The following is a 23,213-nucleotide window of genomic DNA, read 5'->3' on the forward strand; positions in this document are numbered from 1 at the left end:
TCCCTCACTCACACCACACAGTACCGCCATACTTGTCAATGCTCTTGTCACATCTCGTCTGGATTACTGTAACTCTCTTCTCTGTGGTCTACCTCATAAATCCCTCCATAAACTGCAGTTGGTTCAAAATACAGCTGCTCGTATTATTTCCAGAACTAGATCCACTGAACATATAACACCTGTTCTTAAACAGCTCCATTGGCTCCCAATTCACCTCCGTGTCAATTTCAAGATCTTGCTTCTCACTTTCAAAGCACTTCATAACCTCGCTCCTCCATATCTATCCGATCTTCTCCATACATACTCACCCCTTCGTACACTCCGCTCTTCGTCAGCTTCCCTTCTGTCAGTTCCACCTGCTCGCCTGACTACCGTGGGACTCAGAGCCTTTAGTTGTTCTGCCCCGAGACTTTGGAATGCACTTCCACTTGCTCTACGGACCACACACTGTCTCACCTCTTTTAAATCACTACTCAAAACCCATCTGTTCAGAATTGCATACACCTGATCTGTCTTAGGCCATTTTTACCTTGCTCAGTTTTTATATTTGCTTTTATGATTGTTTATGTCTAAATTTTATCTACCATGTTTGCTATATATACATCTTTTTTAATGTTTTTTATGGTATTGTTTATGTGCTACTGTAAGGTGACCTTGAGGGTCTGAAAGGCGCCTATAAATAAAATGTATTATTATTATTATTATTACATTTTTCATTTATTTTTTATATTGCAAACATTTGCACTGTAATCAGTATTTGCACACTATTTTATATTATTTTTTGACAATCTTTAAAGCTATTATTCAATACATTGTTATTGTTAAATAAATATTGTCAAATAATCGAGATCTCAATTTCAGTGAAAATAATCGTGATTATCATTTTTGCCATAATCGAGCAGCCCTAATAGAGTGTATATAAACTATAAAATTATAGTCACAGTCATTTTTACATCATCATACAAGTCCTTTTTTGAACCTTTCATTTGAATACTTTTGTCTTTGTTTTGCTGGTTTTTGGAGCTTCAGATGACTGAATTCAGAGAGACTGTGTTAAATTACCAAGCAACTTGGTTAGCAACCACTGGATGTACTGGTGCATTTTACAGACACATATAGTTTTTCATTGATACTAAACAGAAAACAAATATAATGACATGAATTTCACTAAAGAAAAGTAGTTATTGAGCTTTGAAGGAAATCAGCTGAGGTGAAGCATGATGATGTTAGCCACTTCAGCTGCAATGCGAACCCACTAGCTATTCAGGTACACAGCAGACTTTTTCACAGGTACTCAAATTTACTCTTATTTCTTGTTTTTGTGCTGATGATAACTAAACCTACAACAGACCCGTCACTTGAAGATAAGATAGACTTTATTAGTCCTACAGGAATTCACAAAAGTTTAATAATGTTTTGACATCAGATCAGTATGGAATAAATTGTCAGAGAACTTCCAGTCAGGTCTGCAAATATCATTTGTACAAATTTATTTTAGCAGGTTATTATATTATTATCAAGGTAATTATACAACCATTACTAATCTGTTTTGTCTCATGGGCATGTCTTTATTTCCACATTAGCATCCTTATTTTTTGTACCCTTATTATCCTATTATATAAAATTTAGTATAATATTACTCTGATGTAACCACTGTTACTATGATGATATTACTTGGATATTAACTGGTTATTACTTTCATAATGTAGTCGTAATACCTTAGAAATAAACAGATTATTACATTCTATTTCTGCCTTGTTACCCTACTATTACTACTTTACTACTGAACTGTAATAGAAAGTGCTACTGGTTGCGCTTTAAGAGATATTAATCTGTCTCAATAATATTTATTGATTTCGTTCCACAGTTTGACATAGGGGGACCGCTCATGACCAAAAAAGAGTCAGTCTGGGTCCAGAATGGACTTCTCAGTTATACCTTATGTGGTATTTTGGGAAGACCTTCAGTGTTCACTCGTGTATCCCAGTACCACAAATGGATCAGCGACACAGTCACAGGGACTCCACCAGGCTTTGTTCCAGTCACCACCCCAGGCAGTTCAACATCACCAACCACTAAACTCACCACTCTCCCTACAACTTCCCTCAATATGTGACAGTGTGTTAGACAGTGATGAAAACCTGATCTACTTCACTCATTTCTCTTCAGTCTTTGCTCTGTTCTGTAATAACATGCAAACATGAAAAATGTTGAACAATTTTCCCCTTTTTTTCCTTTTTTTTGCATTCATCAAATTTTATAATTTTAATGTGAATGTTACACTTCTTACTCCACACTGTAAAAAAAAAAAGAAAGAAAGAAAAATCTGTAACAAAACCATGCCCTAATCTACAGGTTTTCTGTTAAAATAGAAAATTCTGTAGACTTACAGTATGTTTTCTGTACCATTAATAAACATTTTTGTTAACAGTAAAATTGAAAATTCAGTTTATATCACCATTTACAGGCATTTGCTTCAAACAGGACACCTGACAAACACTGACATACATTTCATTAGTACTTTCAAGCTAAAATCAATACTGTGGTTGTTAATAAGTTAAATTGTGATTTACGTCCATGTCTCCACTCACGATACAGTATACGGAGTGAGTTATGAGCAAAAGCTCACCTTTCATTAGCAAATTAAATTCACCTTTACATATACTATTTCACTTTGTTATGTGTTATGTCATGTGTACAGCACTTTGTTTTCAGCTGAGAGTTCTTTTGAAAGTGCTACATAAATACATTGCTTGCTTGCTTATCAGTGAATCCGAGAGAACATTTGTCCCAGATTAACACTGCAGGGTCTTTACCTTACAAGGAGACAACATTTGTTGACTGTTGAGCTGTACTATATGAATAAAACTGAACAGATCTAAAGAAAGTGTTCCTAAACTTTTGCTTTATTAGAACAGGGCGGATGGATGTCCACAGCCATCTCAGCATCAGGCTGACAGGATTTTTCCCATATAATACATAAATAAAATGGGCAGAATAAAAAATGTAAGAATGTAAGAAAAATAAATCAAGGCATTTCACAGACAGATGGTCAAAACACCAGATGCAAAACCAATCATTTCTAAGTTTGTATTATGTCCAGTATTACTTTGGTACAACCTGGCTCTGACACCAAAGAACACACCAGAAACATCTGACAGAACTTGAGGTCCTTTAATTCATTTTCTATTAAAACAAATGTTAAGAGATTTTCAAATGTTTCAAGTATTATTCCCACTTCCATTTGTACGTTATTGAAAGTTTATCTTTAATTTCAGTGTTAATAGTTGTTTACCCATTTATTCTTTCCATTTAATCGTATTTTATGATTTTACTGTTTCACTAGAAGTGAAGCTGAAGTAAAGACAAAAGCATAGTGTTCTCAGATATGATTCACCCAGTACATTTCCTCTGCACCTGGTTCTCTACGAGCCGTTTCACTCCCAGGAAGGGGAGAGCAGGACGTTCTTATCTACACTCCCAAATACCAAGAGGGGCCTGTTCTTCAGAGTCACACACACAGACACACACACACACACACACACACACACACACAGAAAGCTGCATATATGTGATATTTAGTGATTATCTACAGAACACACACACCCAGCTAAACTGGAACAAACCTGTTTCTCAGAGGTAAATCTTTGTCTCCTCCTTAAACAGTTGAAGCCACTATGTGACTATAAATAAAACCTCTGCCTGCGCTCGGTGTGGGATCTCCTCGAAATCTCACCCAGCGTGCGCACGTTGTTACCATCCAAACTGTTTTGAGTGTCTTTATTTCGCCTGAAGAATGTCTTGTTCAAATATTTACTCTTTACAACAAACAAACAAACAAAAACGTCCACTGTTCAAAATCATCCTCGGTGCAACCTTTTCGTTGCTATTCTCAGTTTCTAAGCTGTTTAACTTTATGCAGGGAAGAGAAGTTTGACATAATACACAACTGTTAAATGTTAGAGAAGCATCTGAAAATGAGGTCACGGTTACTTCCCAAGCAAAAACCTTTACTTGTGCTCACAGACCTTAAATTGCAACAAATAAGAAAATAATAAGACAAAATGATCATTATTAGATGTTCAGCTGGTAGGCAAACTGCAGCGGGTCTAGATCTCTCCCGACTAGTGGGCGAAGGTGGTGTAGTATGATCCTCTCCATGGTCTTCATCAGGTGTGAAGTCAGGGCAACGGGTCTGAAGTGGTTCGGCTCCTTGGGGTGCATTGTCTTTGGGACTGGCACCACGCAAGAGGTTTTCCATGTAATGGGGATGTATGTGATAGCCTCACAGAACTGATCTGCACAGTCCCTCAATAGTCTGGAGTTGATTCCATCTGGACCTGTGGCCTTCCTGGTTTTCATCTTCATCAGCTGACTCTGCACCTGGTCAGTTGTGATGGAGAGGCTGCAGTGTAGGGTATGGGTGATGAAAGCAAGGAAAAAAAGATTATCTAGACTCAACCTGTCTTGAACATGTGCACAGTAACCAAAATTGTACCCAAATTATAGAACAAAGCAGTGTTAATTTAACAGGATAACAATTATTTGTAAAAGGGTTCTTCCTTCCTCTTAAAGTGTGCATAACGTACACAGACAGAAGGAGAAAAAAACTGATTAGGTCTGTTCCAGTATGTTAAGGAGTTATGTGGGAAATTTGGTTTCAGCTACTACACAATTCAGTTGATCCATGTATCACTGTTTTTAAGAACAAGTACAAAAACCAACAAATCTGACTTGATTTGTTGCTGGTGCCATAACAACTTATAGAAGTGGGTGGAGCTGAATAAATGGTTTAAATATTTAAGGTGTAAGATGATCTGAAACAGGTGCAGTTAACGATGGCTCTCCAACCGTTTGTGTGCTGTTTCTTTGTGGTGATCATTTTCTTCTGCAAAGGTGAGAAAAAAGTTGAATTTTTCTTCAGATATTTTCTCATTACTGAGATTATATGTCAGGAGTGGAAGAGGTATGAGATTAATTAGAGGTACAAATGTGACTATTCTAAATGAACTGTTTCACCTGGATACCAGGAAATAGTCCGTTTAGCATTAATGTCATTCTGATTCATATATCTAATATTATAATGTAATCAAAGAAAATCAAGTCACTGGATTTCTTCATGTTCACAGTGATGCACACTTCTTTATTTGATATCAACATTTTTAGCTCTATTCAGTCAGTTTCTCTCTTTTACAAAGTGCAGATATTTCATGTTCTCATCTTTGTTAGTTTACTTTGTGGTGTTAATGCACATCGACAGAAACAGTTTGGTTTTAACAGCCTTAGTTGTTGTTGTTTTAGTTATTTTAGTTGACTTACTATATTTATGTATTTGTTTTTCTATATTTTACTACATCATTGTCATGAATTTTATTTATTTTAGTGGCATTTTGCATTGTTAAGTGTTGGGTCTAAACATATGACCCTGCTCGAATCAGACCACGAGAAACTGCAAACAGAACACAAGAGCCACATATACGTTTTACTTGCAAGGGGAGATTCAGGGAACACACAACCTCCATTGTAAAACCCATATGGTGTGTCACAAAAGCTAAGGCACTGTGTGTGTGCATACATGTGCAAGCATGGCTTAACCCTCTTAATGGTCCACCATATACAAACACAGGTGAGCCAATAAAGGGCAGGGAGTAAACATTCCTGAGCAAATAAAGAAAAAAGAATCTTTACATGGAATGTGCCTGCAGCTGAACACTATAGCTATAGCCTCCCCCACCATCCTACATGCAGGGGAGGAGAATAGGAACAGAAGAATATCTTTAATCATGCAGTTTAAAGAAGCTTCACAATTTGAAGCACAACAATGACAACATTTAACAAAATCACTCCAACGTTTAGCATTGTGTGCAGGAAATAAACCTAGAGTATAACATTATTAAGAAGTCAGTGGGGAGAATTGTGAGCTCAGAATTATTTTATAAGTTGCAGCAGAGTGAGATTATTTTGTGAAATCAATCATTTCATCTATTTGCTTTCTCACAATTGCAAGTGATCGTCTGGTTTAACATGTTTGTCTCTGTTTTTTCTTTTCAGGTTGTCATTCAGAGCAGCCTGGTAAGCATCCAAAGACATTTTCACTATTCTTCAACTTCAGAGTTTGGTTTGAACCTTTTTTCCCTCTGTCAGCTGTGCAGTAATTGGAACACATAAACATCAATATCCACATTTGTTTCACTGAGAAAGAGTCAGTGAGCTCAGTTTATTTTTTTCTTTAAACTATACTAAATTATTTTATGCTGTAAAATTTCAGTTTCCATTTTATTGATACAGAGGACCCCTCTGTTTCAGTAAAATGGAAACTGAAATTTTGCAGAGAAACTGGAGGAACCAGGATATAATGTGTAAATGACACTGTTCAGACGTTCAGTTTGTTTAGGTTAATCCTTAAACAACGTCCACATGAATGCTGTTACTCAAAATTTCCCAGGAGAGCGTTGTATAGCTCAGTGTTATCTTTCATCTCTGAGTGGTTTTAGTCACTGTTTAACTGTCGTCCCTTTGTTTACTCAGCATGTGGCAGCAGGGCTGTGAAGAGCAGCAACATCACAGGAGGTCAGGATGCAACACCAGGAAGTTGGCCCTGGTACGCTGAAGTAAACTCTCTTTTTGGAGGGTCTCTAATCACCGACCAGTGGGTGCTGACAACTGCATCCATCACACTATTGTGAGTCACTGCTGCAAGTTTACACTTTTGTAGAATATAAACCTGAATTGAATTTACATTCCTCTCTCATTCTTAAACCTCTTCACCCATTAATTAATTAATATCATTAATATCCTTCACCCAAGCTTCCTCATAGCAAACCAGACGTGGAGGTTATTTCTGAGACTGGTAGAACTTCATTTTTCATTGAGCCTATTGTTTGCTTGGTTGTTACTTCTTCAGACCTCTGTTTGAATCATGAGCACATCCTTCATTTTTTCTCTCAGGTTTCAGTGTAATATTTTGATTTATTCTTTATATTTCTTTAAACTCTTATGTTGTGCAAAGGTCTTGAGCGACCCATAATTTATTTTTCATAAGAGAGGCCAGACTTTCACCTTTCACTTTGTTAAGTGCTTTGTGGGCTTCATGAAGGTTTTTTTTCGAGTTGTTCTTTGGACACGGGATGCTTTTAAATCATTTTCAGTCCAGTTCTTATACCTAAAAGGGGAATGTTTTTTTTAGTTATGTATTAACTTTGCAATAATACAAATTAAAGTGTATTAGGCGAGTCTTAACTTGATAGATGTGCGTGGGTGTGTACCTCTTAACAGCTGTATGAAGTGAGTTTTATCCGAGCTGGGAAGACGTCTCTGAACAGGAGCACTGAGCAAACAAACAAACGAAGCAACCTCATGGTGCCTTCCCGAAAACAGGACATTAGAAGACTACCAGATAAATGTTGTCTATACTGCTAGCTAAATTCCATAAATGTAAGGTTTTCCTACTTGATATTCAGTTTTTGTTTTTTCTGTTGAAACCTTCAGTTTGTTTCCAGGGGGAGAGTAGGGGAGACCGGGGATAGTTGTAACATTTTTGACATTTCTGTCTGTAAATTGGAGCTCTTTTAAGGTAGTGGATTGAAAATTTAATGCAAAGTATTTACATGTCTCTGCTATTAAATAGTGCAGCTATTTTCTCTGCAACACAATTACCCATTGCATGGTATGGTCTCAAACACAAAGAGTGAAATGTTACAATTAACCCCATAGTCTGGGTTAGTTGTAACATATCCTGGGGTGAAATGTAACACAATGAAATAAGGGTACTGACAAAACATTAACATGTAATCTTTTTTATTTAACACATGAATGCACTTAGAGCCATTTATGTAGCTATGTGTGTGTGTGTGTGTGTGTGTGTGTGTGTGTGACAGAATGCAGAAATCTAGCTTTTGAACATATTCCAACCCCCCAAAAAAGACAGATGATGGAATTTTCTGGAACTGAATATTTCATTAATTTTGGTTGGTCTTCCTTGAGTTTGGCCTCATTGGCTCAGTGGGCATTATAACCTACAACTCTTGCACCAACTTTTGAACATAACAATGAAGCTGAAAAAATGTAGTTGTGCACCAGCATCGCAATTCCATTACTTTTTATCATGGCTTACCTTGGTGTGGTTTGCAAAGTGCTTCAGAAAGATGAGGAAATCTGTTTCTTGCACCCATCCTGATTTATTTCCACTACCAATACTTCCTACTGGCCCATCTCTGACACAGTGGTCTGCATAATGTATGTGTGGGAACACAAACAGTGGTTGTGTTGCCAATGGCATTAACTGCATATACAAAGGCGACCAGTGAACCTCTCTCTGCTGATGTCGTTACCCCAACTTGTTTAATATAAGTTAAAGTAATAGTGTGGTAAGTTGTAACATCTGCATTATTGTTACAACTGACCCAGACTGTTGCTGTTACAACTGACCCAGACTCCTATAGCCATGAACTAGCTAACAATACAGCCAACAGCTAAAACATTAGCACTAAAGACCTACACAGAATATATCCCCATAGACATACAAATAACATAATTTAAGTTTGATGAGTTTAACTGCAAAGCAGATAATGCTATTAGGAATTGAAATAAAGTAGAAAAACTTACTTTTTGGCATACAAATTACTTTTTTTCGTGTTAAATTGTCTGTGTTTAACAAAATGTGCTGATTTTTCACATGTGATAGCAGAACTGAATTGGGCATGCACAGGATGAATCACATCATTTGAAACTTAGCCCTGATTGGAGAAATTGGAAGTGTTACAACTGACCCACGTTACAACTATCCCCGGTCTCCCCTACGTGCTCTCACAGTTACCCCAAGATTTAAAAAAAAAGACCGATATCTGATTGTACAAAAGGGTTAGGTTTGTGTTCGGAATTCCCATGCCACATGAATGCACCATGGGTGTGCATTCCCAGCTTTAGTACAAAGACAAACGGCAGCCGAACAACGGACAGTGTAAACCACACACGCACACACTGTCGCCCACATGCGGGCACATTCTTGACTGGAAATATAAAGAATGACAACTTTATTCATCGACTCTGCCTGTTTTTTCCTCTCACATCTGAACATTTGCAAGTGTTCTGAGCGCACACTCTGAAGAGATTGCTGCCAGCTCAGATTTCTTTAACCCTTCTAAACACCGATGTTGGAGTTTTCATGAACACATCTCAGCGCTAAAAACTCTTTTCTCTGACGGAGACCTAAATGAACTTAACAGGTGTGTTCTGACTTGGCAGATTGTTTTATCAGGTAGAAATTACTTCTGAATATTTTGAAGTTACTCTGTTATAAATTCAACATGATGTCACAATGTTTGCAGATGTATTAACAACAGTTTTAGTGACATACTCTGAACTGCATACTTTCATAAATGGGATGTTAATAGTAATGTAAAAATCTAAAAATATTTTGTGACATATAATGGACAAACAAATCAATGACGGTTTCACAGACAGGCAGAGTTGGGGAGTTGCTGTAGGTTTTAACAGAGTGCCAGATGAGTGCTGCCTGTCTGCCCTGCAATGAATGAATTCATGTTTAAATTTCAACTTTTGAACTTTACATTAGAACATAAGGAGTTCAGCTAAATAATTGCCTTGTGTTTTAATGTTGAGAAACATTAGTCATAAATCAGAGCACAAACATCACTTTCTGTCTTGTCTGGCTTGTTTAAAACCATTATTTTATTTGCTGGAAGCATATAAAGCATATCAATATTTTATAGAAAAGCTTAAGGCTATGATTCTGTTATAGAATTCCTGAACAAATTAAAAAGGTATCATTTAGCAAGTCAGGCTACAATCATGGCCGTGTCAAAGAGCAGACGGCCATTTTAAGTGGCGGATCTGTAAAAGCAACAGCTATTGACTAAAGTGCTGTACAACTAGATCAGTGTTTCCCAAACTTTTGGAGCTACGGCACATATTTCACATTAGAGAAATCACACGACACACCACCAAACCAAAATGTCACAAAAAGCACATTCATAATTTTTCCCCGGGCACCAGGCATAGTGGAATTGGTTCGGTTTGTCCCCAATATAGCTTTTTCGCTTTCTTCTGACTACTCCTCATGCTAGGGCCTTCATCTGGGTTGAAATGAAACTCCAGAAAAATCAGAATTGGCACAATGATGAAACAACAAGCCACAACATTTTGTTTTAGTTGAACCTAAAACTTTAAAATAATTCAACAGATTTCTGTCAGATTTAGTGAATGAGGAAAGGACCCCAAATGCAGACTAGTGGACAAGTGAGCATCAACTTAAAACAAGCCTTTGTTGAAGGAAAAGTAGCAGTCCAAACAAAGGCAGAAACATAATAATAAAGCCCAGACATGTTTGTCTGATAAAACATAATTACACACCTTTGTAAGACTCATAATTTCCTTCACATAAACAAACACACACAAATTCAAACTGCAGAAGTAAAAAGCAACCCCTCACAGGGTAAAATAGAAAATATACAAAAAATAAACATTTATAATCTGCCCATAAAAAAAACTAGAGATGGCACGATACCACTTTTTTATGTCTGATACCGATATCATAAGTCTGGATATCTGCCGATATCGATAAGAATCCGATATAGTGTATTTTATAATCAATAAAACTATTTTTTAAATATCTTGTTGCATTTTGTATAAGTTCAGACTCAAGATTTAAAAAACAAAACACTAAAGCTATTCTGTTATACCTTTATGCAAAAAATACACTGCACCCAAAATATTTCATAGTTCAGCAATACTGACCAATCTAATAAACTTAAACCTGCTCCATCCTCCCTATTCTGGTATTTTAAAGAGTACTTAGTGGAAGTATTAAACAACCTAATTAATAGGGTTGTCAACTCCCAGCAAAGAAATGGGGAACCACCCCCCACCCTCCACCTTGTAATGCTTAAGCAACATAATCGACTTTGATTTAATGCACGTGTAAAACAAATGCACAGAAATCAATTATTTTTCAACAATAATTAAATAGATTCAATAAAATTTTCTTTTTCTTTCTTTCTTCAATAGAATTGCAGACTGCACAGATGGTATCTTCCCAAAGGAAAAAGTACTATTGCTTACTGTATATATTAGACTTAATAGTTACTATATACAGAAATGGACTTCTATACATTTTACATCAGACTAAAACTTTGGTTGTAAGATTCAGATAATTATTTAATAACAGCTAGACAAATGAGAATAAATTAAATTAAATGAGAATAAGAAAGAAAAGTATGTCTTTGTGCCCCCTTTTCCCTGTTAATGCCCTATCGGCCCCCCTGGCTAAACTTTGCTAGATCCGCCCCTGCACAGTTACCAGCCGTCAGCTACGTAGAAAAGGATCCTGGTGTAGAAAGTAATATTAAATACATTCTAACAACAGCTTGTCAAGCTTAAACGTGCTGCTGTTGTTCAGCCGCTGGTTTCCTCTTTCTGGCGCAAAGTGGGCGATAAACAAACAAGACAGATGGACTCGCAACAGAAAAGCCGATCAGCTGATCATTGATCAGTTTCATGATTGAAGTAGCAGCAGGAGAGGGAGGGAGAGAGAGGCAGTCGCTCCATATATCGGTTGTTAAGCTTAACGTGGGAACGCTTTACAAACATTCAGAGATGAACTTACACACTTGCTTTACTTCTCTCTGGGATAACTTCCTCGGAGATGAAATGCTGGTTTGGTAGCGAAGCTACAAATGCTCAACCAGACTGCCGACAGGTCTCGCATGCAGCAGCCGCTCTGTCACATGACGTGTCCGTTGTGCTAAGGTAATGAGCTGAGTTACGCCATGTCGCAAGTTTTGTGATGTGCTTTTGTGATAGTGATTGGATCGATTACATTATTTATTTCTCTCCGATATCCGATCCAGTAATTTAGGTCAGTATCAGACCGATACCGATACGTAATATCGGATCGGTCCATCCCTAAAAAACAAATTATTTTCCACTTGGAACTCTTGTCCTACTTGTTTATTAGCCTTTTTTGTTTAAAGATAAACTTTTATGTTTATCTTGGTGTCACATTTAATCACCCACTGCTCTAAAAATAACCTGTGTGTGTGTGTGTGTGTGTGTGTGTGTGTGTGTGAAGTGATTTCAGCAGCATAGAGGTCTATCTGGGCCGCCACAGCAGGTCAGCTTCAAACCCAAATGAAGTAAATCGGACAGTGATCAATGTCACCTGCCATCCTGAATTCAACTCGTCGACTCATGAGAACAACATTTGTCTTCTGAAGCTGTCGGCTCCTGTGAATTTCACAGACTACATTCAGCCGATCTGCTTAGCCTCAGAAAACAGCACGTTTGACAATGAGACCAGCAGCTGGGTCATTGGTTTTGGTGACGATGGTACCCTCCAATTAGGTAATGAGTCCAACACCCTGCAAGAGGTAAGAATAAAAATAGTGGAAAACTTTAAGTGCAAATTCATCTATGAAGACTACTTTAGGATCGCCGTTGTGACAGAGAACGAGATCTGTGCTGGATTCGAGGCTGGAGGCATTGATCCATGTCAGGTAAACACATCTTCTTGTTTATTTGTCATGTAATCTGTTGTTGACTGTCACAGTCATAATCTATTGCTTTAATTTTGTTTTGGGTTTTTTTTATTTTGCCGTTTTTGTTCATAAAAAGCATATAAATAGTTATTTTTTAAAAAGCTAATTCATTTCCCAACATCAAACATATTAGGACATGTTTATACCATGAAACAACGTCCTTTAATAATTTTGTGAAAATTTCTCTCTATGGTATCGTGTTGATAAAAGGACTAGTTCACTACAACAAATATTTGGTGCCACTGCATGATGCTGTTAATCATTATCCATTACAAACATCAGTTCGTTTGCCCATTTTTCTGCCTTTTACATTTTAGATTTTATTGAAACGTTATTGTAGTCTGTCTTCATAGGACAGTTTTTGTTACACTTATATAGTTTATATTCAGCCCAACTTAGCAATGAACAAAAAGGTAAGTTAAAAAAGTTACCTTAAGTAACTGCAGTGCATATTGTTCAGTTCTTTGTATTCTTTAACGGCCAAGAAAAACACGGCTCAAAGTGGTCTAACTCAAAAAATGATCTTTAATTTTACATATTCCGGAATATGGAGATCGAGCAGGCACCCACAGACACGCCAGCCGAGATCTCAAGCAGAAACAGGAAGCCTGGTTATTTATATAGACGTCACACACACTTTAAGTTTCGATCAAACACTCTGCTTAGTTTCACTTTCTGGCTCTGCAAAAGCATGCAGTTTCCTGTCAGTACTTTTAGCTCAAACTCAAAGCTGGCCCTCTCTTATACATAAAACAATATAATCAGCAAATAAGCATTAAGAATATATATTTTCAATCTCAACATTCTATAGTTGTAATAATATACATAGTGGGTTTATAATGTAGGGGTAAACAAACGAGGCATCTGTCAAGATCAAGATCATGATGAAGGGACACAAAACCATTGGGGATGTGTCAGGAAGGAGATCTGGTCTAAACCTGTTGTTAATTGTGGAGGGCCAGCAGTGACAAAATGAATTAATTAAATACACCATTAAATAATTAATTAAATGCATCAATAATTAATTAAAATTTGAATTTATTAATTAAATAAATATTTAAATAATTAATAAAATGTCCATTGATTTCATTTAAAACATTTAATAAATTATTTATTTATTTATTTATTTGATGGTTTTATGTGAAATAAGATATCTGCCGGTTTGTCAAGATAGAGCCTCTTTGCAAAAGTGCTTCGATGATTTCAGAGGTGTCTGCCCAGCCCAGTCTCACGGCAAAGCGTGTGATAGACCCGCTTGCCTCTCAAGCATCTATTGGGTCTTTCTTTCCTGATGTTCGTATGTTTCGTACTTGTTTCAGTTGCCAAATCTGATTATAACTAACATTAAAAACATGTTTAAGGAGGAGAGAGAGCAAATAAATCCAATTACCATCTGATCTCTGTTTTTTGTTCAGTAATCAGCGTGACCTGTGTATACACACATAAATTTTATTAAAAGAGATAACACTGGTGTTTCCGTCATGTAGTAACTGCTAGGTTTAACTGTACAAAGCTTGTTCGACACTATGAAACACATACAGACTTTGTGATGTTCGACTAATATTTTTATTGTGAATATTAATCATGAGGCTAAATAGGCAGTCCAACTGCTGCCCTGTACACCACAGAGCGAGGTCAGCATATCCAGGATATCTTCAGCTCTCTAAATTAATCCAGTTTCCCAGCTGGTCACATGAAACTGTCAGCAGCATCAAACTAATCTAACGGTCATCTACGAATCTAATTCATGGGTCATATCAATATTCTTTTACAGAAAATCATCCTTAATACTGCCAACTATTCCAGAGGTATGAAAATCTACAGTATTAAAGAACATACAAATATACAAGTCTAATGCAACACTGTTGTAAAAGAGATGAACGCTTCAGGTTGTCGCAGATCAAAGTGGAACGAATGTGATCGGTTGAACAGGTGTTTGTGATCTGTGTTCTGTGTTATCTGCATTTCCATCAGCGTAAGAGACTCAGCAGCAGATTAGAATCGAGTATAATAACATTTATACATTTAACAAATCACCAAATTAACACACACAAGTTTCCGTGACAATGCCAGGCACTGTTTGCGCAGAGATTTTAGTAGAGCATAATGCTCATTTACAATACATTCCTCCATCATTCCCCCTTTTAAACACTTAGAACATGCTGTAAATAAAAGTCTGAGAGAAAACGTGGCGCTTCCAGCTGATTTTAAACAGAAGCAATCAAACCTGCTCCAACAGTTTGAGTTTGTATTCTCTCAGCTGCAGATTCGCTGCTGTTTAAATGTTTGAGAGTAAAGATTACATATAAAACAAACGTCAAACATAGACTCAGTCTACGTACATATTTGATATGAGGCCAGCAATTACAGTATCTGTGTCCTGTTTTAAGATCATATATGTAAAATTGTAGTCTGACCTGCGTCGATCCAGCCGCTCAAAGTCCGTGGTTACCATGGTTACTGCATAAGACGCTGTGAATTAAACAGCTGGCACTGCGGTAACTTACCGGCTACATAAGTGTTTATGTTTTTCATTGCAAAAGAACTGTCTGACTTGGTTAACTGAGGTTAACTTGGATAAATTATAGATTAGGAGCAATATACAGGGTGGGCCATTTATATGGATACACCGTAATAACATGGGATTGGTTGGTGATATTAAAGTCCTGTTTGTGGCACATTAGTATATGTGAGGGGGCAAACTCCTCAAGATGGGTGGTGACCATGGTGGCCATTTAGAAGTCGGCCATCTTGGATACAACTTTTGTTTTTTCAATAGGAAGAGGGCCATGTGACACATCAAACTTATTGGTAATGTCACAAGAAAAACAATGGTGTGCATGGTTTCAACGTAACCAAGCACACGACCATTCGGTGAAAATGACAATCTGCGGATGCAACATCTGGAACACGGAGAGTGGAATGTATAAACAAATCTGACTGGTTAACGTAAAAAACAATTAAGCTAGAACACCGGGGCTGTGAGCTCGGTACACTCTGTCAGCTGACTGTTAGCGGAGCTAGCGACATCTCCGAAAACATCAGAGCAATTTTAATTAATTCATGAAAACAGCTGCAGGGGTTAGGACTGCCAAAATGGATTAACTGTGTCTATAATTAATTAAAATGTGAATGTGAATAAATAAATAATTAATTAAATGTGTCACTAATTAAATCAAATTTGAAATAAATAAACAGATAATTTATTAAATGTTTTAAATGAAATGAGTGGGCATTTAATAAAATATTTAAATATTTATTTAATTAATTAATTCAAATTTGAATTAATTATTGACACAATTAATTAATTATTTGATTTGGTGTCTTTAATTAGTTCATTTTGTCACTCCAGGCCCTCCATAGTTAATAAGATGCAGCTGATTATTTATAGCTCATAAAAATATGCAGTGTGTATGTAAATTATAAAATTATAGTCACAGTCAATGTGACATCATCATCCAAGTCCTTTTTTGAACCTTTCATTTGAATACTTTTGTATCTGTCTTTCTGGTTTTTGGAGCTTCAGATGACTGAATTCAGAGAGACTGTGTTAAATTACCAAGAAGCTTGGTTAGCAACCACTGGATGTACTGGTGCAATATACAGACAGAGATACTTGTTAATTGATGCTAAACCAAACAAATTTCATGACATAAATTTCACTAAAGAAAAATGGCAATTAGCTGAAGTGAAGCATAAGTATATTAACAGCTTCAGCTGCAATGCGAACCCACTAGCTATTCAGGTACACGGCAGAATTTTTCACAGTTACTCAAATTTACTCTTATTTCCTGGTTTTGTGCTGATTATAACTAAACCTACAATAGACCCATTGCTTTGAGATGGTAAATGGTAGATGGCCTGTATTTATGTAGCGCTTTACTAGTCCCTATGGACCCCAAAGCGCTTTACACATTCAGTCATCCACCCACTCACACACACATTCACATACTGGTGATGTCAAGCTACATTGTGGCCACAGCCACCCTGGGGCCCTCTGACCACCACCATTGGGCAATGGGTGAAGTGTCTTGCCCAAGGACACAATCACCGAGACTGTCCGAGCCGGGGCTCAAACCGGCAACCTTCCGATTACAAGATGAACTTCCAAGTCTTGAGCCACGATCGCCCTAAAGATACCCTTTATTAGTTCAACATTTGGGAATTCAAATAACAAAGTTTAATAATGTTTTCACATCAGATCAGTATGGAATAAATTATAAGAGAGCTTCCAGTCAGGTCTGCAAATATAAGTTTTACATATTTATTTTAGCAGGTTATCATATTATTACCAAGGTATTATACAACCATTACTAATTGCTCATGGGCATGTCTTTATTTCCACATTATTACCCCCAGTTTTGGGGCTCTTATTATCCTATTACATAAATTTGAGTACAATATTACTCAGCTGTAACCACTGTTACTATGATGATATTACTCAGATATTAACTGGTTATTACTTCCAGAATGTAGTTGTAATACCTTGGAAATAACCACATGATTACATTCTGTTTCTGCCTTGTTACCCTACTATTACTACTTTACTACTGAGCTCTAATAGAAAGGCTACCGGTTGCACTTTAAGAGATATTAATCTGTCTCAATAATGTTTATTGATTTCGTTCCACAGTTTGACATAGGGGGACCGCTCATGACCAAAAAAGAGTCAGTCTGGGTCCAGAATGGACTTCTCGGTTATACCTTATGTGGTATTTTGGGAAGACCTTCAGTGTTCACTCGTGTATCCCAGTACCACAAATGGATCAGCGACACAGTCACAGGGACTCCACCAGGCTTTGTTCCTGTCACCACCCCAGGCAGTTCAACATCTCCAACCACTAAACTCACCACTCTCCCTACAACTTCCCGCAATATGTGACAGTGATGAAAACCTGATCTACTTCACTCATTTCTCTTCAGTCTGTGTTCTTGTTGTTTTGCTGCACATATTTGCTGGAACTGGTAAAATGTAGATTAACACATTTGCTCTGTTCCATAATTACATGCAAACATGAAAAATGTTAAACAATTTTCCCTTTTTTGCCCTTTTTGTTTTCATGAAAACCTTTTAAGGTGAATGTTACACTTTTTACTCCACACTGTAAAAAAAGAAAAATCCATAACAAAATCATGCTCTGGGAATTTTCTGCTGGGACGTTTTCTGATTTTTTACAGAAGTTTACAGGCTTTTCTGTTATATTGGAAAATTTTGTAGACTTACAGTATGTTTTCTATATCATTAACAAACATTGTCGTTAACAATAAAATGTTTATATCACTCACTTACTTTTCCCTCCCGTTGGGGTTCTTGCTCCCACAATGCATTGCAACAGTGAAGAAATAGGGAAAAACTGTTTCGCAATTATACAGCACATTGTATTGTATTTTTACAAAAAAACAAAACAAAAAACGCTATGGTTAATAGAAAACACAAAGTTTGTGACTGTCAATAAGAATTCAGACCCTTCTTAAATAATTCTGTGGAGTGAAATGTAAAATGTTACTATCACACATGGGCTTATTTCTGCTGTTTGCTCAAAATTTTTGTAACTCAAAAAAAATTTTTTCAATTTTTTTGTGATGTGATGTTTTCAGATGCTTAATAGAACTATAATTAAGGAAACATTTTATTTTCACCAATTGCAAACAGCAGAAGAAGCAGGAAACATATCCTATCCTATCATATCCTGTTAACATCTGAAATTAGGTTAAATATGATTCTTCCAATGGCCAGCAGGAGGCGATTCAGATTGTAGAAGAAACAATTTGAAGATGATGTTACTGATGATTTGCTCACAGAGCTGACAAGTTTATGGTTTATATAATTCAGCATTTTTTTTTAAATAAAACATGAATTCATATGATAAGATATGATCCCTGAAAAGTGAAAAAGGAAGATAAACAGGATCAATTTTACCTTGGGACTGACAAGTGTCAGCCTGTAAGTATGCTTCTTTTCTCATTTTGATCAATCCTCTAACCCTAATCAAATGCAGGGCCAGAAACTGAATTGACTATTAAAGAGATCCTAATACATTAGACCCTTCTGTGTTTAGTAGCTACTAAGCATCAGCAAAAAAGCAGTACAGGACAAGCAAACTGCTCCCTGTGTGGATTATGGGACACTCACTGAAACTCTAGTGTTTTTGGAGTTTGGGATTTTGTCTTTTAGTTGTCTGACATTTTTCAAAATGTTTCACTTTCATCTTATACATGAAGGTCAATGAAGCGAACATATCTGGCTCCTCGCCCACTTAAAAAACATATTTGCAAAAAGGGTGCATACAAGAACATAGTAAAACACTTAAATGTGAAGCAACATTTATTTATGAACATTTTCTTGACCGCTGCTTGGTGAAGGCTTCTTGATGCATGCCCAATCGTCCAGAAGAGCAAATCCCAGAAAGCTGATTCTGTTCATCGGGACATAGTGGAAGAAATCTTTCACTCATCCATCAGTAAACACAATGTCCAGATGAAGAGAGTTAGCTTGGTGGGACTTCTGTAAGGTGTTAATAAACTCTGAAATGATTTACTGTGACTGAACATTTATATTCTTCTTCAAACACTTAGGTTCATTCACTGAATTGAGCGCGTAGACACCCAAATACAGGTTGGGGTGTTTCATGACAAGGTATACCACTACTGGTGGTACACCTTAGTTTTTTTTATATGTAATTTGTCATATATTTAATAAAAAAAATAAATAAATACAGATTTTGAAAAAATAAACTGCAATAAGGTCATTTAAAAAACCATAAAACCTCAACAACTGGGATAAATTTCTCATTGGATCCCTCTATAAAGCTAATGTCCAGTATACCCTTTACTACCACTGTCCAACATTTATAATAGAGTAGGTTGGGTTTTGGATATAACACAAAGATGGTTGATTGTCTAAAAAGAACTCGTCATCACTTGTGCCAGTCTTAGGTGAGCAGGGTATTTGATCAAATATGGTGCCACCATTTAAATGCCACTGATGTCTACAAATCCATCACAACACCAGCCTCAACATTTAGAACAACAATTGAACTTAATGATGTTTGGGTTTCATCAACTTATGACCGTTAGTTTCAGTGTTATGACCACAGGCCCCACAGATGTTAAGTCATGAAATTTCCTCACTATTAAATATTTTACAGCCAACTGTTAGTGGCATTAAGACAAAGTGTAATCAACTGTGAACGACAGCAACTCAGTCATGAAGTAGTATGGTTGGGCTGCAAATTTTAAAGCCAACATGATAAACTTTAACCAGCCAATCAAGTGGAAATCCAGCTTTTTAGATCCAATTCAAATCAAATCACTCAAAAAGATCCTCTGGAAAAGAATAGAGTTTATTAAACAGAGTTATATGAACAGCAAAACAGTACATCACAACACACAAAAGAGCAAGGCAACACATAGCAAAGCAAATCCCAGGATGTAGAGCCCACAAACAGCAGAGCCACACAAAGCCACAGACAGAAAAAGCTAGTGGGGGCATATCTGACCCTTCCTTTATAGGAGTTCACAACCCCTCATCTTGCGGCTGGGTAACTTTCCATCCCTTGCCTTTGTACTTATAAGAGGTTTTACGTTTAAACTGTAGGTATTTTTCCAATCCATCGTTTTAAGGGGTTTTTTTGACAGTTTTATGTCCAAAGTGAGTTCAGAAGTTCAGAAACAACGCTGCACTAAGGTCTAGCAGGACAAGCACAGAGATGAGTCCACTGTCAGAGGCCATAAGAAGATCATTTGTAACCTTCACTAAAGCTGTTTCTGTGCTGTGATGAGCTCTGAAACCTGACTGAAACTCTTCAAATAAGCCATTCCTCTGCAGATCATCTGTTAGCTGTTTGACAACTACTCTTTCAAGGATGTTTGATATGTGTGATGGTAATTTATTTTTCCTTAGTGCACTGATCACATATTCTGACAATAGCATGTATAACTTGGTTATATGAAGTAGCAGGACTATAGTGAAATCACATAAGAACAGGACAGTCAGCAAAACATGTCCTTATTTGGTTATGATGGGTTATTTGGTTATACCTTAGCTCATCCTGCACATGAGTCCTGGCCTCAACCCGACAGAACACCTTTGGGATGAATTAAAGCTGACACTGTGAGCCTAGCCTTCTCTTTCAACATCAGTGTCTGACATCACCAATGTGCTTCTTGAAGAATGATCAAAGATTCACATAAACCCTAAGAAAAAAATGTTTCTTAGGGGCAGGCCGGCTCTGGTTCATGTTATACTGTTTATACACGAACACCTGCTGCTGTGCAGCTGTTGTTTTATAAGCCGATAATTTGTACTAATGGGTAGTATGGGCAGTTTTGTTTTATGACACCTTGGTGATTATTATGAGTTATGACTTTTAAATAGTACAAACCGTTCAAAGTTTGAAAATCCCATAATTAGAGAGATTTGTTGTATATTTTTGGCAGTGGAACCCATTTTAAATCCTAAAGGTCAAGAAAATTAACTATTTCTTACCTTAAGACTCACAAAACAGCCATTATTTCTTGTCTTTTCTGAGTTTACCTCAGCCATAGACCTGTCAAAAAAGACAGTAATGAAGATGGATGATAAGCTCTTTTTGGAAAGAGTTCTCAAAATGTAACTGTGTTAACTATCATATAGGAAGCAAAACTGTAAACTGACATATTGATTGAAACACCACATGATAATTTAATCATGTGGTCTCATAATCATGTTTTTTGGAAGGTTGTGTAACACAAGGAGGAGGAGCAGGTGGCTCCTCTTTAATAAACGGGGCTCAGCGGCGCCGGAATAGAATTTTTTTCAATGACATTTGATAAAAACTATTTTCCCATTAAAATGTGTGTGTGCATGAAAATACTTTGTTAATCGCTTTGTTTGACTTCATAAATAAAGCCAAGAATAAACATTTATAGTGGGGTTTATAAATTGCATAGGGAGGAGTAAGGCTTTATATAATATGGCTTGTGGATTTATTAATACCTTCCTAATTCTTAATATTGTGTGATGACTATAAAGTGTTATAATCTTAAAACATTCAAATAGTAACAAGGAAGCAGTTTAAAAGCTCCCAGAGCTGTCTATGCCAGAAGTGTGTTTGGCAGCAGTTTTCAGTTTTGCACTTTACTCATTTTTACAAAACCCCATGTGAGTGATCATACAAAAGTATAAGTAACAATTAGTAACCATTGTATGCATTCAATAAGAAAGAAAGTTCACGAGACCTGGAAACCATTGGTAACGAGAGCACTTGGAGCGTGCAACTACCCCCAAAGGGCAAAGGGCTGCAGTCATGGCTTGTGTTGTACAGCTCTCTCCGAGCACTTTTATGTGATGTATTAATCAATATGGTTTCTTGAAATGTTTTTTCCAACGTCAACTTTGACCTTGGGTGCTAACAGTGAAGATCAAGGTCAAATGCTTAACCAAACTAGGCAGTGACTACCTAGTTTGGCTGAGTACCTAGTTTTGGCTAAGCATTTGGAAGTTTGCGTCATGATCCTGGGTCTGTGACCCAGTGTTTTCAGTTCTGTATTATTAATCTTTGATTTCTTGACGTATCTTTGTTTATTCTTACGTTTTGGTTCTGTGTTTCCCCTCTAGTGTAGTCAGGTCTGTGTTTAACCCATGTCTCTGAGTCTGTGTCTTTGCGTGTGTGAGTTTCCTGTTTTACTTTGAAGGTCCGTGTCTGATGTCAGTGTGGTCAGTTTACGTTTCCCCTGTCCTGTCATGTCTGATTACTCCCAGCTGTGTCCTCCTTCTGTGTCTCATTCCCTCGTTATCCCTCTGTGTATTTAAGCCTTGTGTCTGCCTCTGTTAGTTGCTGGTTCGTCTGCGTTGTTTCCCTGCATCACCCTATGTTGTTTCCCACAGTCTCCCTGCATCTCCATTTCAAGTCTGTTTGTGTTAGTTTTTCCCAGTTTAGTTAATCTTAGGTTCTGCACTTGCCACCTCCTTTGCTGTTTGTACCTTCACCGTCACAATAAAGCTCACTCTCATCAAAGTCAGTGCTTGCATCTTGGGTCCTACTTCCAACCTCCACTCGTCTGCCACTGCGGGCGAGACAGTTTGAACTAGAGCAATAAAGTTTTTACTGATTTTCACATTTTCACCTGATTTTCACCTCAATTGTGATTTTTATTCATCTTTAGGCATAAAAAATGAATAAAAATACTTAAGAAGAAAATCCTGATTGAGCTTGTCATAATTCATGCATGACAGGGCTAAATAACAATAATTACAATGAAACACGTCATATATCTATAGTAACATTAAACAACTAGTGGGTGGCAAGGTATGGAGTGACACATCAGTGTCCAATGTAGTGGTTTATGTGCAAGTATACCATCAACACTGACACAAATACAAGAAAGCAGCTGTGCACTGTAGTGACCACTATGCGTGAAAGGGTTAAATATTAACTGTGCCTATCTCCCTCCATAAGTTGGTTCTTGTGCAGTATGTAACCTGTGACAGGTTAAACTGTTCATGTGAGGTAAGTCGGTAAGAGCTTATCTCCAAACCATAAAGAGCAGAGTAGTTTGGACTTTGTGACTAAGTGAAGTTTGCGATATTAATACTTTTATTTGTTGTGCCAGTTTTCATTAAAACTGTTCATGTGTGTCTGCTTTGAGTCCTTTGAAAAACAAAATGAATCCAAGTTA

General features: G+C 37.0%; 1 protein-coding gene across 5 annotated transcripts in view; it reads left to right on the forward strand.

Annotated features, from left to right (window-relative positions):
- LOC102083100 (testisin) overlaps nucleotides 1-23,213 on the forward strand; it is a 90,522-nt gene that overhangs the window by 20,161 nt on the left and 47,148 nt on the right. For 2 of the 5 annotated variants that reach the window (XR_003217534.1, XM_025904430.1), the window contains exon 1: nucleotides 3,172-4,896. Coding sequence is in view for 3 of the 5 variants with exons in the window: in XM_025904430.1 (XP_025760215.1) it covers nucleotides 4,839-4,896 (58 nt within the window). In the remaining 2 variants the exon portion in view is untranslated. Of the gene's footprint in view, nucleotides 1-1,867; nucleotides 4,897-6,051; nucleotides 6,073-6,528; nucleotides 6,683-12,088; nucleotides 12,513-17,187; nucleotides 17,836-23,213 lie in introns of those variants that run through there. The other 3 variants (XR_003217533.1, XM_019353311.2, XM_019353312.2) reach the window with 3 other exon arrangements.

Source organism: Oreochromis niloticus, linkage group LG3, assembly GCF_001858045.2.
Source record: "Oreochromis niloticus isolate F11D_XX linkage group LG3, O_niloticus_UMD_NMBU, whole genome shotgun sequence".
In the NCBI taxonomy this organism is placed as follows: Eukaryota; Metazoa; Chordata; class Actinopteri; order Cichliformes; family Cichlidae; genus Oreochromis; species Oreochromis niloticus.